A 17,786-nucleotide genomic window follows, 5' to 3' on the forward strand; every position below is an offset into this window, starting at 1 on the left:
ACGTCCCTGGTCACCAAAGCTGCATTTATTAAAAAAATAAAATAAATAAAAAATAATAATAATATAATAATGTTAGGTTAAAAAATGTTAGCCTGAATGCACTATAAGTCGCTTTGGATAAAGGCGTCTGCTAAATGCATAAATGTAAATGTAATAATAATAATACTACTAATGATAATAAAACTATGTAATATAGCAATATTATGAGGAATCAGGCAAAAATGCCTATTTTATGACATCATCCTTAGCCTATGGAATTCATATTAATGAATATCTCTTTTTATTAATGAGCCTAATATATTTTGTAATGTTTATTCAAAGATTCTCCAACCATTTACACATAAACATGTTGTTTACTGGGACAACACATTTATAATTTATACTTTAAATATATAATATAATATAATATAATATAATATAATATAATATAATATAATATAATATAATATAATATAATATAATATAATATAATATAATATAATATAATATAATATAATATATTGGGGGATCCAGCCAAAATGCCAGTTTTGATGATATGAGTCCCTGAAAAATATAATGTGAGAAGGTGAAATACCCCATAATGAATATGTCTTTTTATTTTTAAAACCTAATATAGTTAATAATGTTACATTATGGCCTATAGTTTACATATTATCACCTATATATGAGTTAAAATGTATTTTAGTTTAGTTTAGAACCCAATGATTTTTTATTTTTTTATTTTAACAAACTGATTTTAATTATATTGTGATTTGAATGTAATTATTTGACATCATATGACACAGAGCGAATGTATGGCTAGAAAAATATTTCCTTTTAAATGTTAAATAAATAAATAAATCAGGCATAATTACACCTTAACAGTTTTTTTCTCAGTATAAAACTGGCAGGTGTTTAGTAAAGTGGCAATGAGAGGTAGAAAAATATCAGGTGAAAAGTGACAAGACTCATCCATGTAGAAGCATAACATAACAATTGACAATATGTACAGATCTGTTTGATTAAGATGCTTACATGAAAGCATTTGTTTGACTGAGAATAGAAAACCTACAGCTTTATGTCATTTATGCATAAGTTTGTCTTTCATCATGTCAGTAAACTACTCAGTACAGAGGAAACAAGGTCAGTTTTTGCATGGCAAAAAATGAGAAATATGTGGACAAATCTTCTCAAGGTTAAGTCCTTTAGGAAATTAGCGTGCAGCTGTGACCTTGTGGAGGACTGTATTTTGGAACGAGCCCACAGTGTTGCGTGTCTCTATCCCATGAAGAGGGCTGTGACAAATGAAGGGGCATTCTTTCATCCAGCGCTTCTTCACTTTGAAGCAAAGTGTGAGCAGCTGCAAGCGATCTGAAATCTATTAACACCCAGTACTCTCTCAGAAACACATTTCCTGAGGATGTGAAGATGCAGTGACGTGTGTGTGTGTGTGTGTGTGTGTGTTTATGACCCCTCTCTATAATTGCATGAAGGAAACATGATGCCATTAGTGATGGATTTCTACAATGGTTAAAAATACATCCATGATATGTCTGGAGGAAAAGGATGCTGCAAAGAGATGCTGGTTTGCTGGTCCTGTGCTGGTTTTAGATGGTCTCACATCCTGGTCAAGCTTGTTTGATTTCCCAGCCTTGCCTGGCTTAACTTCTAAACCCAGACAACAGACCAGCCTGACCGGGTTAAGTGGCAAAACAAGATGAGCAATGATCCCAGGCCTCAAGTTGAAAGCGATAGAGAATTCTGTCATCATTTGCACCCTCACCTCTATGAGTTTTTATCTTCTTTTGAACACATATTTTGAAGAATGTCATTGATTTCATTTTTCCCGTACTATATAACTCAGTGAATATCAGCAACTGTTTATATATCTTCTTTTGTGCGCAATATATATATATTTATATATATTTATATTTATATATATATATAATTTACATTGAGCACAAATGCTTTTTCAAGATGACAGTGTAGATTTCCATTTGCCCACTAGATGGCGATCTGACAAACCCATCACAGTCCTTCTGGCTCCTGGCAGGGCTTTAAGTCAACATCTGTAAAATATCTGTGCTTCTGAGAAAACACAATCAGTGACAGTATAAGTTATACTGTACACTTTTTCAAACAATTTCAAACATTTGTTCCCATCCATTTCACTTTTAACAACAATTAGTGTCAATTCTATTTGATTTCACAGGTTTCTGTACTTTTAGCTTGAATTTATTTACCAAACTCATGAAAAAAACAAGTGACTTTTACCACTGCAGTCACTGCATCACTGATTTAAGGTATTTAAGGCAACAATTAAACTTAACTTTTTGATTTTTTTAATACTGCAATATGTGTGCACAAACCCTTACAATGCCCCTTTGGCCTATACTATTATTTCTTAACCTCATGACTACATGACATTTGTACTTGAAGAAAATGACATTAAACCACTGATCTATATATGACATATTCTATAGAACAGTTCCTTAAACCTAAAGTACATGCTTTCTTTTATATGGATTATAAACTGAAATCTTGCAAAAAGATTTTGTGTGTGTGTGTGTGTGTGTGTGTGTGTGTGTGTGTGTGTGTGTGTGTGTGTGTGTGGCTGATATGAAAGAATTCCAAACTGTTTAAAACAATACCTGCATGTGAATTTTGACAGCGTTTGTGGGAACTTCATGATGTGGGGGAAATAAATCATAATTTATGATTACAAAGGCACAATATTGCTGGGCTTCTAATATATTTATTTTGTCGGGGCTGGGATCCCCTTTCTTAATTAGCTTATCATTTTATTTTATTATTATTTTTATTATATTTTATTTAATTGCATTTAATTAATTAATTAATTAATTTAATAAATATCATTTATTTACCAAATTAATTTCTCTCTCTTTTTAACATATAAATAAAGAAATAAATAAATGCACAAATAAACAGGCCAAAAGGTGTTGATAGGTAGGCATACATAAGGACCCCAAACAGAAGTCCAAACTAAACACACAAGTAGGAGATCAAAGAAAAAATATATTATGGCAGGGAGGAAATAAAGATAAAAATAAATAAATAAAGTATGTGAGCAGTGTTAGCTAGAGCTATATGTAGGCCTATACAGTCGATGGTCCGCGCTCACGCAGATCACGCGTCCTGGTCACGTGCATCACGCGCCTCCGCTGCTGTCTCTTCGACGCTATTTCTTTCTATCGAATAAATATTGTGAATAATCAAGTGAATAATAATTTAAAATTTAAAAACGCCAATTGCGAATTATTTAGCTATATTTATAGCAGCCTATTTAATTAGATTTTTAAAACCCACAGTCGTTTTATAATTTTTTACGAGTGTTAAAATGTTATGCTAATAAAAAGATGATTTGGGCGAGTTTCAACATGTCTCAATTTTTTGTCGTGTTAAATTAGTTCCTAATTGTGCACATGAATCCCTCTGATTTTTAATGATCACAATATGAAAATTAAGAAATATCCGTAACAGAAACTGCTTCATTCGATCCATAAGCTACATTTATTTTTATATACACCATTCTGGTTATTTTTTATGTTTATGGTGAAAATGTAGTAATTGCGTCAGTGATTATTATTATTAGGCTATTATTATTAGACATATATATGTGTGTGATCACCTAGGTCTACTGATAAGAATAAATATCTCCTAATAATTTGACATTAGAACGGAATTTAGTTCACTGTGGATTTTGTGTAAATAGTCATATTCTCAGTGTTTAACATTTGTGTGCCATTATTTAAATATTTTTAAAAATATAATATTTTTTTAAATATAATTTAAACTCTATAGCAGGCCTAAATGAAAACTGTAAATGTTTACCTATGTAGGCCTATTTTCACTATTACCAAAGCTTTAAGTCTGATTTCGTTGTCTGACACTGAGCAAAACAAGTAAGAAAGCATAGCCTAAAGAAAACAAGGATACATTATAATCAGATTTGACAGCCATCAGCTGTCTAGATCCTGCATACGCCGAAAAGAAAGAGTAAAATGTGATTGGGTGTTGGAGTTCTCCCCGCTTTCAAAAGTCAACACCAATCTTTAATGTCTGCAACCAGTCAGGCTTTGACGATTCCTCAGCTGCGCCTGTGGTTCAGTCGTGTGGGCGGAGCCTTGGATTCGCGATTTCCATTGGCCAACGGCATCCAATGGCAGACCAAGCCACACCCCCTTTTTTTATTACCGATAAGCATATGCGTATTTATGCAGAATATTCAATAGGAAAGAAATCTGATTGGTCTTCATTCACTGTTCTCTCACCAATAGTGAATCAGCATCGTGGTCGTATTGTCATTCGGTCTCGAAAAGATTGAAACGGGTCAACAAATGACACAACAACATGTTTATTAGTTTTTAGTGACATTACATTTAGGTTAAATTATATAAAAAAAAAATGTATATTTAAAAAAATATTTAAATAATGGTACACAAATTTTAAACACTAAGAATATGACTATTTACACAAAATCTACATTTATTCATTTAGCAGACGCTTTTTTGTGCATATTATTTCCTGCAACCATGTTTTTTATTATTATTATTAAACAAATGAGCAGAATAGACACAATTTATTTTACTAGAAAGAAGTATATTTTTTTCATGGAAAGTTACTTTATTGTTATTTTGTATCACCAAAACAAAATACACGCACGCACACACACACACACACACACACACACACACACACACACACACACACACACACACACACACACACACACACACACACACACACACACACATATATATATATATATATTGCGTTTTTCTCATTTGAACAACAACAACAACAACAAAACAAGATTTAAATAGCAAAATATAGAGACTTAGTGTAACAGATCTTTGTCAATTATTATTTTGACCAAAGGTTTTAAAGCATACCCAAAATTACAAAACTGACGAAAGACTAATAAAAGTTTAGACAATGAAGTTTAGACCTGTGACAATTTAAATGACATGACTGAACCTCCTCGAGACAGAACAGCATTATACCAATATTTGCAGAGGTTAAAAGCAGTTGCGATTGCTTCAAAGCTCCTTTGTACTGAAATAGACAGGTATGCATGTATTTACTGATGTTAGCAGTAACTGATGTAAGCAGTAAGCAAATCATTTAAAAAACAAAACAAATTATACTTTGGCAAAAAAAATACATATTTCAGTACTGAACATGAAATGCAACTGCATTTCTTAAATAAATAATTAAATTATAACTCATTAAAAAAACATAAAAATTAAATTCCCTTGCAATAATTTACAGATTTCTTCAGGTCATGGAAAATGTTATTTTAGAATTGACCACTTGATCTGCTCCTTTGCTGACTGTAACACCTGAAAAAATAAAAAGGCAGATTATTATAGATCAACCCAAAAAACTGTAACACACTTTTTGCAACAATTTGCATTGTTAATTAGTTAATACAATATGATTTTTATATGTATTTCATGTTTCTTGCATATATTGTGAGTAACAATAATAAATGAGTCCCACACTGATGCAATGCAATATAGGTTTAATACACCATTAATTTGTTTGTTATTGCTGTTTTTGTAGCTTAAGGAAGACTATTATGAAATGGAAATTGCAATTTTTATTTTGCATGATACCAGACTCAGTATTGCAATAACGAGGTGTACCCAGCTCTAAGCAAGTTTTGCTAAAGTTCCCATTAAGTTATAATAATTGTTTGAATGTTCTCTGAACGTTCAAAACTGAAATAAAAATAAAATATAAATTGCGGAACATTACGGTTTTTTTAAACAGATAACTTTGAACGATCGTTCCACTAGTGTTATTTGAATCAAAGCAACTTTTAGTGGATAATGATAAAACTCACCAACCACACTAACGATGTTATATCTTGGCCACAAGGGGGCATCTGAAGACCACAATATTACACTGCTAGACAATATTAGCCTTTTTTTATAATTAGACTTCACTTTATAGTAGTTTCAGTCCATTATAGATGATATTACGCCTCTGTTGTTACTGTGATGTAAAGTTTTAAAGATTTACACAAAAGCCTGCATAACATTTTAAGAGCTTCAATGCACATATATGCTTACTTCAGCATGCATATATGTGTGGGTGTCCAATAGCACTTATGTGTGAGTGTGAGTGCACTTACATTTGAGGTGAGAGCCAGTTTTTCAGTGATGTGCTGTCAAGGTTAGAGTTAGTGGCAAAGGTTAGAGCGAGACTAAAATCAGTCAAGACGTTAATTACGGTTAGAAAAAGCAAAACATTCCAGACCGTTTAACAAGTTTTGCATGTTAAATAGGTTTCATGACAAAGATGTTAAAAGGTGGGAAAGTTCATCATTGCATTAAGTGTGTGTGTGTGTGTCTGTGTGTGTGTGGGGGGGGGGGGGGGTTGTTATGTTCGTTCTTTGTGCGTTCAATACCTGTGCCACACTCTGTTCTGATAATGGGTTGTCATCCGCCTGTAAAATAACCAAAATGAAAACCAGTTATAATTAAAATAATAACTGACTGACATAAACCATAAGCAACCAAGCCAGACATCATGCAAGATGTTTCAGACTGTTACTGTATGCCAAAGAGATGGTTAAAGGGCAACAACACACCACAACTCAACTGCTACTACTGATAAACATCACTAATGGACAAAAACAATGTCCCAAAAGAACATCTGGAGCAATAATAGATTAAATGATCTGCAAATTTCTGCCAAATTTGAGATGAATGGCATTGGTTGATAATAACGCCCACTTGCCCAGTTAACTGAAGTGTAAGTTCACTTTCAACCGATATTTCAACAGCCTTGATAATAGACAATGAACATTGTCTGTTGTCAATTAAGTAAATGTTTTGTAAATATTTTTTAAAATAAGTAATATTAGATTAGATTTATTATGTAAATATTGGCTTTATTTTAGCGTCCATATTATTCAAACACTACACTAGAGCAGAACCATCACTAAAACTGAGTAAAAAAAAAAAAAAACATCTAAATATATTTTAAACATATATTTTACTACTCATGAAAAATAGTACAGAAAAGTAAATGGTAAAGTAAAAGTAATTTTTAAAAATGAATTAAAAAACCATATTGTATTTAAAAAATAAAAAAGTGTAATGAAGCATAATAAATAATAATTACAATAATTTTCCAGGTAAATTAAATGCCTAAAATATATTTTAAAATTTATTTGAAAAATATATTTGTCTGAGATTAAATCTTAAGATTAGAGTTTAATTTAAGTATATTATATAATAGATTTTTTGTTGTTTTTAAAATTTTAATTTAAAGTTGATCATTTATTTTATGGGTGGACATTTGTGGGACGATATATTCCCACAGAAGACATCCCGGCACTAGAGCTGATCACTGGACAGAAGCAGGACCATCACTAAAATTGAATAAATAAAACTAAACGATCACAAAAATTAAATCTATATGTGAATTGTATTCACATATAATATGTTGTACTTATACTACTAATAAAAAAATATATGCTGTTTTGTATTCAATATATTTAAATCTTATTTGAAATCATTTATTTTATAGGTGGGTCTTAGCGTCTTCCTCCCTTTTACTGGAGTAAAAAATGAAGCTCATAACAGCATAAATCAGAACTGTGGACTGAAATCATGCCGGTCATTGATTGAGTGAGTTTATGTGAGTGTAACTCAAAGAAGTGACTCAGTGTCTCCCGCTCCGCAGCGAAAGGTTTATGCTCAGATGTCAGAGCCATGTTTTCTTAATATTGATCGTCCGCCTGGGTTACAGCTGTCCCTCTTGGGAGCCTCACACACACTTGTGCATGCCATGCAGGTACCTGCCCACTCTCTCTCTCTCTCTCTCTCTCTCTCTCTCCATCTCTATCCAGCTCTGAATCAGAGGGAGTGAAGGAGGGGGGCTGAAGGAGAACTACAGGAGCTGACGCTTCTCCCCCTGGTCCTCCGTGTTACCAGTGATGTAATCAAAAAGGACGAAGCCGTACGCTTGTTCTGACACACACTGACAGAGCAAGAGAGGGCACATTTAGTCTGTCTGTGTGTATTTATGTGAAAGGGACACATTACTGTTTATCCCTCCTTTCCACATACACATTAAAAAAAGGGCAACTTCTTGTCAAGCTGAAATGATATGCTGAGGTAATTCTAAATACAGAAAGGTAAAACACAAGCCAGACACTCTGCTGACTTGCAGTACTGTGGTCATATCTGACAACTGTCTGTGGTTTAATAACACGCTGTCAGAGAAGAACCCCTAAACACAGCAAACACACACCGTCAGTTCATAACGCAATGATATCTGCTCTTCTGTCCAGTCTCTTACCCTGTAGTTGACCTTCTCAATGACCTGCTGGGGGTCACTCTCTAGGATCACCCTGTAAACAAGTATCAATATAGTAAGTCATGCATTTTATAACACAAAACTGTGAGCATTGAGACTTTGATTGGGGTCAGTTAGACTTTTGGAAATAATATTAGGGAATTATTTTTTAAACAGCAAAGATGCATTGAATTTATCAAAATTAGTAAAGAAATGTATAATAATACAGAAAAAAATTAGGTAACACTTTACAATAAGGAGTCATTTGTAGTTAATGTATTAACTAACATGAACTAACAATGGACAATACATTTGTTACTGTATTTGTTAATCTTTGTTAATGTTAGTTAATGATTAATTAGTTCACAGTGCACTAACTAATGTTAACAAGCACTTTTTATTTTAATAATGCATTGGTAAAAGTTCAAATTAACATTAGCTAAGATCACTAAATGCTGTAGAATTATTGTTCGTGCTTTAGTTTATGTCAACTTATAGTTGACAAATTTTCACTAATAAACCTTATTGTAAAGTGTTTCCAAATTTCTAATAAATGCTGCTCTTTTAAACTTTCCATGGATTACAAATCCTCTTCCTCATGAAATGTAGGACTAGCACAATTTCCACAAAAATATTAAACAGGAAATGTCTCCTGAGTAGCAAATCAGCATATTAAAATGATTTCTGAAGGATCGTGTGACTGAAAACTGGAGAAAATGTAAAATTCCAACTCGACTCATTTCTAGAAGAGAGCTGTGTATTACTTACCCTCCATCGATGATTTCATCCACCACCAGGAACACTCCATCCATGTTATCCAACAGAGTCCGTTTCTCCACATTCTTCCTGTTGGAGAAGAAGCAGACATCTGAGCACACAAGTGTTCTTCTGTGACAAACCAGTTTCTATGGATACCACTGGAGGCTTGATGCCAAGAATTCTGGGAATTCTGACATGAATTAGTCTATAGGCAGCCAGGACCGTGGATGTGTACAGGCAGATGCCACATTTGACTGCTCCAGACACACTGACACGTCCACCATCTCATATGTAACAGCAAAAATCTATGAGTTTTCCAAAATGCCACAAGCCCTTAACAGTGCACAATATTCTATGGTTGTAAAACCGACAAAACTTAAATTCCCGAAGAAATTGAATGAATTTCACAGGGAGAATGCATTGGTTTTGTGTTTTTAATTTGTATCAACTATGTATTACAGGTACATTTTTATGTGGTGTTAGCTAACCGCTCCGTCTTGTGGTGTTGTGATAGTTTACAAAAACATCATGTTCTTAAAGTCTAAAATCTAGAAGTGTAGAACTACATCTGCAGACAGTCAACTTGCCTTCGAGTGTGAACGTTTTTGCAGAATATACAAAATGTGTTGTCGGTAAGATTTGTTTTTGTTTTTGTTTTTAAAAAAAATTCACTAAGGCTGCACTTATTTGAGCAAATGTATTACAATTCAAAATAACGTGTGTACCATCTTTTGTTATATTATATTTGTGTTTACTGTCACTTTGGTCAATTTAATGTGTCCTTCTATGCTGAATAAAAGCATTCATTGCCCTCAAATCATCACAGTTAAAAGAACCAAAGACTTAAACTACTTCATTGTACTGAATTTAATACATGAGTTTCACAATTTGAGTTAAATTACTGAAATAGATGAAATTTTCCTCGACATTCTAATTTATTGAGATGCACCTGTGTGTGTGTGTGTGTGTGTGTGTGTGTGTGTGTGTGTGTGTGTGTGTGTACTCTGATGTCTCAATCAGAAGCTGAACTCACCTCAACATCTGACTGAGAGACTCAAACAAGCAGTTCAACACTGCCATCAGCATGAGCTGAGATCAGACAAATACAGGAAAAGAGAGAGAGACAAATAAAAGGAAAGGGATGAAACACAGCTGACTTTGTTAAATATGCATCCTTTTAGACAAACAAAATCAAGTGGGTATAACTGCAGACCGGAGATCTCCAAAATGGGATGTGATCTCCAAAATTGGGCAGAACATCCAAAATGGGTGGGGTCTCCTTTCGCAAAGACTTTCTCCATTGGCTGTGGCTTCAACAAATTGTTACTGTTTCAACTGTTACTTTAATTTATAAAACTTTATAAATTAAACATTGTTTCTAGTTCATCTAAAATAAAATAAATAAGTTCTCCATGAGAGCAGAGACATACCCAAGGTTTGAGGCAGACCCAAGTCTGAACCTCTGCTTCATGAAGTAAACGGGAATCACTCAGGAGCCGTCCCAGCGGAGGGGAAATATTTTACTCTATCGTTTTATTCCAAGCAACATGGCCGTCCCGGGCCAGGAAATTTGCAGGCTAGGACAGGGTAGTGATGCTGGTTGTAACTAAAGTACTGCCATTGTCCAGTGAGTCTCATATCGCATAATCTTATTGACTGTTTATCTCCTGAACTGCAACTTTCTTTACCACACTATTCAGCGCCAATCCCGCCATTCAGTCAATTTGAATGGTTAAGGTAAGGTGTGGGGTAGGTTTAGGGGTTAGCATTTTTTGTTGCATAGTTTAGGAAACACTTTAACTGACACAACCAATAAAAACTTCAGAATCAGCTGTGGGGCGGAGTTGCACTGAAGTGGATTGGGAAAAAATTGTGCATGTGTGTCATGCACCTGTCTGTCAATGGGAGGAAGCCACGCCCTATTTGGAGCTCCCACCCCGTTTTGGAGTTCCCGCCCCTATTTGGAGATCTCCAGGCTGCAGCTATACCCTTCTCAACAAAATGGCACAGATGTCAAAAAGTGTTTAAAACTGACCAGCTCTCCAAAATGGCCAGAAAGAATTGCTGCCACATGCAAATTAAGTGACAAGGTTGGAGTATGGACAGCACTTCAGCCAATCACAGGCCAGCTCATTTGCTTACAGGTCTCACCTCATTCTCCTGAGCGCTGCCAACTACATAGAAGAACAAGTCTATGCTGCTCTTGTAGACTATCGTCATTCCCTCTAAGAAAGAGATTTCATCTGCGCACACAGAAAGAAGCAAAAGACACAAAAGTACAAAGAATTAACATTTATTTGTTCATAAAATTATGTATTTTCTGTTAAACATTAGAGATATAGAACAAACTTTTACCAATCTATATAATTTTAATTTTTTTACACTGTTATGTACAACAGTATTTAAACAATATTTTTCCTTAGCTAGTTTAGGCTTGTCAGGGATGAATAAGTATGACACTAAAACCACCAGTATCTTAACTAGTGATTCACTGAATCATTCATTGAAACGATTCGTTCAAAATGCTTGATTCGTTTAGAAACTGAATTAACGTCTTGTTTGTTGAACTGTTGTATAACAAAAAAAACACATTTGTGATTAGGCACATGTGCTAACTTTCGGGAAAATGCATACTTGCTTGTGTGATATTACTTAACTATATGAAGAAATTATTATTATTATTATTATTATTATTTTAGTTATTTGTTTCAAAATGAAAGATCTACTCAATCATGCCAGCTCGCACATCATTAAAACAATTATGATATATTCATAGATGATAAATATTACACAGCCTTTCTTTGTCAAGCCAACATCAATGTTATTTTCATCAGTCAACTTATCTCACTTATTTTATTACTTTATTTTATTTATTACTTTCATCTTATTACTTGCTCTTACATGATAGATAGAGTGAGATTTCAATGCAATATTCAGCACAACAAAACAATATCAGATCCAATTCAAATTTTCTGTTTATATGTAATAGTAAAACTGATCCCAGATCTGTGTTTTATTTTGAGACACTGTGTTAAAAGTACCAGGTGTCTGATTACTGAAAGTTTCATGTAAAGCAAAGCAACTGCAGGCCAGAAGCTATTTCTGGCCCATTTCAATTGATTAATCTCAATATGTTTGTCTGAATATCTGACTGAAGAATAAAAGAAAACTCAAAGAGCTGTAAACAGAGTGGACAGTTTCACCTTTAAGAGACAAATACAGGTGTGTATTTTGACCATGTTAAAACAGTGAACACCTAAACAGGTGAAAGGATCAGGGTGTTTTTTGTCCTGGTGTCATACTCCTTCACCCCACGGGGCAAGTGACAGAAACATCTATGAACTCTAGAACAGGTTCTCCACCCAGTTTTCCAGCAATCTGACCTGCAAGCCCCAGAGGAAGCAAGTTCTAATGACCAAGGACCACTGTAAACTAGTAACTTGATCTGGGACTGATCTGGGACTGATCTGGGACGCTTATTATTATACTTTGAGAGTGGGTGTGGTCCTAATTTGCATAATGAAATCTCTAAACTTTCTTGAATTTACTATGAATCATTGATCTGAAGTGCTTGAGTTGGAACATAAAGCAGTCAATCAGGTCTAATCACCACAAGCAATAAATAAAGCAGTATACTGATCAGTAAAGTGCAACATAAGAGCTATTTAATAATGAACTTACTGTCAGCTTTATGTGTTTTGTTGAAGATGTTCGTTTCAAAATTCTTCTGCTCTTTCATGGATGGGTAAAGTTCTGGATCATAGTACTGAAATTGCATATGAATCATTTGTTATTATAGTACATGAATATGTATGCATAATGCTTAACTCATATTTCCACATTTTCATGTCTGCACATGTTTGTTGTTTCTTCATAAAATGACCCGGTAAAAGAGGAGGTCCTCTATGGAACAAGATCAGCCTAAAAAATAATACATCTACGAAAACAAAATTCATAAATGCACAGCTGTAAAATGTATTTTATTTTTTAATTCCTGATTGTCTGGTGAAGGTGTTTTTGATTAGTGTTGGAACTAAACCCTGCCAGTCAGAATTAAGATTTCTAGGAGTGGGATTTTGCACCTCTGCTGATTATAAAGGAAAAAGCCATAGACTTTCAATCAATAAAACTGAAAATAACCAAAATATGCAAAAATAAATAAATGTAAAAAATGCAAAAATATATAAATAAAAAATATATATATATTCTTTTAAATTCTAGATACGTAAAGTAATTTGACACTGTCTCTGTTCTCTTATATTATTAAATGGCTAATGTGCCAACAGTTTAACAATTGCATTTTGAGAATATTTGTGTAAAGGGGATCTATGCACCTTTGAAAGCAGTCGGTTTCCATCGTTGTCTAAGATGAAGACAGCCTTCACAGTGTAGAGCGAGGGTTCCTGGGTGAAAATAAATCTACATTATTTTCAAACATTCAACATTATTTTTTTTATGCCTCAGATGTCATAAATAAAAACCCTTGCAATAATACTGTTACATGCCTACAGACAGAAAAATACTATAAAAGGAGAAGGTGTAGTCAGAAGTGGCTGCCTGTTGGCTCTCACTCGATTGGGTCCGTCCGGGCCAAAGTTCTGTCATGCACTGACTACCACTGATTCAAAGTCTGAGTGTATCACAGAACTTGAGCCAGGAGAACCACAGGAGATTCAGATCATCTGGTTGAAATACAAGAGAATCCTGTCTCGATGTAGACCTTCAGGGCCAAACAATGAAACGTTCCCCACTGTAAATTATAATATCTAATTCACAGTAACACCTTGCACTGCAGATCTATCTATTAAAAGGGTTACCAATAACCCTTTAACTAATATAAAATGTTATATATAACAATAAAATATGCAGCATATTGCCATCCATTCCATCCAAGGTTAATTGCATGAGAGTTCCTTTTGTGTTGCATGTAAAGATTATGTGGCAAAGTGATTAACCTTAATATCAGTTCATTTCTGAGTATATCTGTTGCTCAGAAAATTTGTAAAAAGTCAGGCAATGTCTGCGAAATGAGCTTTTGATTTACATTTAAGAACTGAGATTATTAACAAGGATACAACCATGTACATTTTTACAATTCTCATTGATCTGAAAAGCGAGGTGTGCTCTGATTGGCCAGCTATCCTGTGTGTCGTGATTGGCTGAATACCTCAAGCGTGTGACGGAAATGTTAGCCAATTAACATACTGTGATGCATGTCCCGGTCAAAACAACATCGCAAAAAGACAAAAACCATAAAACACATTGCAAGCAAGCCATTTGTTGCATCCCAGTGGGAACATAATTACGGATTATAATGACTTGTACTGTGTTTTTACGCGTTGTGTTGCATAGTGTTGCATAAACATAGAAACCGCTTCTACATTTGTGATCGGAGAAATGACAAACAACGAGCGCTACTCTACACTGCTCAAAACTCGCGTTTGAATCATGCAAATCCTTTACATATGAAAACTTACTTACAGGCTGTGAGTCAGAAAAGCTGGCATTGTAGTCTACTCTCCCAGGATCAAGAAACAGTCCTCCGTAAAATGTGCTGCACACATCTGAAAATCTGACTAACAGTCTGTAAGTACGTTTTTATATTTAAAGAATTTTCCACTGATGATTTAAATGTGAGTTTTGAGCAGTGCAGATAGAGCTTGTTTGCCGTTTCTCTGATCACAAATGCAGACATGGTTTTATGTCAACGCCGCATTATGCAACGCATAAAAATACAGTATAAGTCATTATAATCAGTAATCATGTCACCACTGGATGCAACAAATACCTCGTTTTTCCAACAGGTTTCATGGTTCTGTTTCATCGTGCTGGCATCACACATACGGCATCACAGTGTTAAGAGGCGTAACATTTCCATCACATGCTTAAGGCACAAAATGTGATGTGTTTTTTTTAATTTACCTTAAATCGCCTAAACACATTTCATTACACCAAATACACCAAATAATGTTCTTTTTAGGAATGTCATATGACTTTTATAAAGAATATCTCTTTGGGTTTGAGAATATAGTCTTTGCAACTTTAGGGATCTTATCTATTCAGGAACAGCTTGTAACAATCAAAAGAGAAAGGTAAACTTGAAAATCGCATCATATGACCCCTTTAAATGTATCCTAAAGATTTTTTATATCTAAATATAAATCCAAAATCAGAGCATGTGAAAAGAGCTATGTTATGGAGAGTAAATGGTAGATGAGACAATGAATTATCCTCTGCTGCAATTTAGTGGTTATAGTGGGAGTATCATGACATTCATTTCAATAGTATTTTTATTTCTACCAGGTGGCAGAAATCTTTCACTTAAGCATGGCAAATTTTCCATAAATTATCTCTAAGTAAACATGAAAAAATGCAGATGAAATTACCAAACTAAAAATCAAGCAATATTTCATTTGTTTGAAGAAAATTAGGCCTACTATAAAAAAAGTGTTCTACTGTCTAGGGTCAGCCATCAGGTTAGTTTATTAATTTATAAAGCACATTTCAAAACAACAGAAGTTGCAAAGTGCTGTACAGAGATATTAACAAAATATTTGAACAAAATTAAAACAGAATTAACACACTGGATCTTATTTATGAGACATATTTAAAAATATAAACATATCCTCAATTAAAATAAAGAATACAGACAAGTTTTTAGGGAGGATTTTAAAAAATAGAAACAGAAGGGGAAGATCTAATATTGAGAAGGAGACTGTTTTAGAGTCTGGGACCAGCCTCTTTATATTCCCCCTCCTGTCTTCCCTGTAATATATGGGCCCAGTATCCACACTTTTGGTCTTTTCACACTTTAAACTGTTAACCTAAACCCATTTACCAAGTAGACTGCTCTACTTCCCTAATGTCTAGAAACATACAATGACAATTTCAATGGTTTCCCTCAAACATAGAGACTGGCTAACCCCATTTTGAAATTATAAATGTGAAATGTTGCTTAAAATGGACCTTTAACCAGGGTTAGAAAAAAACAGCATTAACCTAGACTCTTAAAAAAATAATAGTTTTCTTAGTGAGAAGAGCAGTTTAATAATCTAAAGAACCTTTTGTTGAATAGAAAGTTTATTATTATTATGTTTTTTTGTTTGTTTGTTTTGTCGTTGTTTAGCTGTAAAGAGTTAATGACCATCAAACATTTTATGTCCCATTAGGCAGTCAAACAGGCCAGACACTGAACTATTCTTATGGAACCAATCTATTCTTTAAATATAGTTAAAGGGGATGTTATTCAGCGAACTTTCCTTTTTTTCTTTCTGTTTTCTTTTCACTTTTTACCTTCTTTCCTATGGTATTGAAAATGGGGGAGGGGGTTCTTCCCTTTGGCACTCTGATGAGTTTGTATCCTTTATGACCAAGCTAGTTAATGGGCTTTTGGTCATTAACTTACAGAAAGTCTTCTGTGGGAGTTTGTGTTAGGGGCCAGAATACAAGGGGGGCGCCAACATTCATCTTGCAATACCTCTCAGCAAAAGTGCAGTTGCGCCCCTGAGCTACAGTATTAATTTTGCCATTAGAACTGATGTTTCCCATATAGGTCAACTCATAAGAGTATTAAAATGACCATTGCTAGCAATATCCCTGATCTCCTCCAAGTATCCACCTGTGGGATCAATCACGCGCACCACACATGCAGCGCGCGCTCCGCTCCGCCAGAGACGCGTCGAGGACGTGGCATCCACGTCCCACTTTGAAAACCCACATATTCCATGACTAGAAGGGGAAAAAAACTTTCGGAACAAACTAAACACAAGCGGGAAATGAACATAAACGAACCCGTAGCGCATAAGCACTAAAATGTACGATCTGTTCATAATCGGAAAAATAATGTTATGGTTTGCTTCCATAATTTTTTGTTAGGTCGCAAAGCGAAACCAGATCGGTGTCTGGCAACATTAATTTAGTTTGTGCGAGAAAAAAGCATGCGCGAGCGTTTATAATACAAGTCGATTAGTATTTACAGTAGTTCACAACTGTAACTTGGAGCTTCTTAAAATATTGCCCCAACTTAGCACGCAAAGACTAATATAAGATAAAAATAGATGCTGTCAAAAACATAATTCTCTATTCAGACAAAAACTGCGTACAAACTACCAAACCCAGGCTATCTATTATTATCAACGGTAACAGTGAGAAATGAAATAATAATAAATAAATAAAAACAGCGAGTAAATGGCACACGTATCCTACCAGAGCCGCGGAGTCCATGGTTGTAGCTCAGTGTTGACGTGGACAGCTTTGAGCTGTCATTACAGTAGCTCTCCTAAAACCCTCTGACTCACAGGGGGCGTGTCCGCAACTACAGCCCTCAGGCCGCCATGTTGGCTCAAACCCACCATGGCTTTCTACTTCAGCATCGCTACGGTACAGGAGCCACAATGGCGGCTTCCAATGTACGCTCGCTTACGATCTCTGCCTGCTGCTCACTTGAACGTTTGTTGGGAATTCTTGAGAATGAAATTCAATTTTGGGAGTCATACCATTGGCTCTAATGAGTAACTCGTTTTCCAAATAAGTTCCATACGCGTGACTGCCACCAACAGTGTATGCAATGAATAGATTATGAAGCAAATGAATTATGTAACGTCAACTCTTACTCGCACGACAGGGGGCAGCAAAGCTGAAAAGGTTCATGGATCAGGGGTGAAGCTTGCTTACAGCTTAAGCTACTGTAAATACACGAATTAAAATGTCACATA

The 17,786-nt window shown here is 34.6% G+C and overlaps 1 protein-coding gene across 3 annotated transcripts; it reads right to left on the reverse strand.

The window, feature by feature from the left end:
* Positions 1–4,338: 4,338 nt before the first annotated feature.
* Positions 4,339–17,385, reverse strand: LOC127946295 (coatomer subunit zeta-1). 3 transcript variants are annotated; one of them, XM_052542764.1, is made up of 10 exons: positions 17,278–17,380; positions 13,407–13,475; positions 12,754–12,838; positions 11,224–11,315; positions 10,106–10,161; positions 9,082–9,159; positions 8,317–8,368; positions 6,416–6,454; positions 6,140–6,172; positions 4,339–5,342 (listed from the first exon to the last, which is right to left on the reverse strand). In XM_052542764.1, the coding sequence occupies exons 1-10, from the start codon at positions 17,293–17,295 to the stop codon at positions 5,295–5,297; spliced, it is 570 nt and encodes a 189-aa protein (XP_052398724.1). In that variant the 5' UTR covers positions 17,296–17,380; the 3' UTR covers positions 4,339–5,294. The 3 variants fall into 3 exon arrangements, with proteins under 3 accessions (XP_052398724.1, XP_052398742.1, XP_052398735.1); XM_052542782.1 differs by lacking the exon at positions 6,140–6,172 and having other exon boundaries at positions 17,278–17,375; XM_052542775.1 differs by lacking the exons at positions 4,339–5,342; positions 6,140–6,172; positions 6,416–6,454 and adding an exon at positions 6,461–7,995 and having other exon boundaries at positions 17,278–17,385.
* Between the last annotated feature and the right edge of the window lie 401 nt (positions 17,386–17,786).

Source organism: Carassius gibelio, chromosome A3 (genome assembly GCF_023724105.1).
Source record: "Carassius gibelio isolate Cgi1373 ecotype wild population from Czech Republic chromosome A3, carGib1.2-hapl.c, whole genome shotgun sequence".
Taxonomy (NCBI): Eukaryota; Metazoa; Chordata; class Actinopteri; order Cypriniformes; family Cyprinidae; genus Carassius; species Carassius gibelio.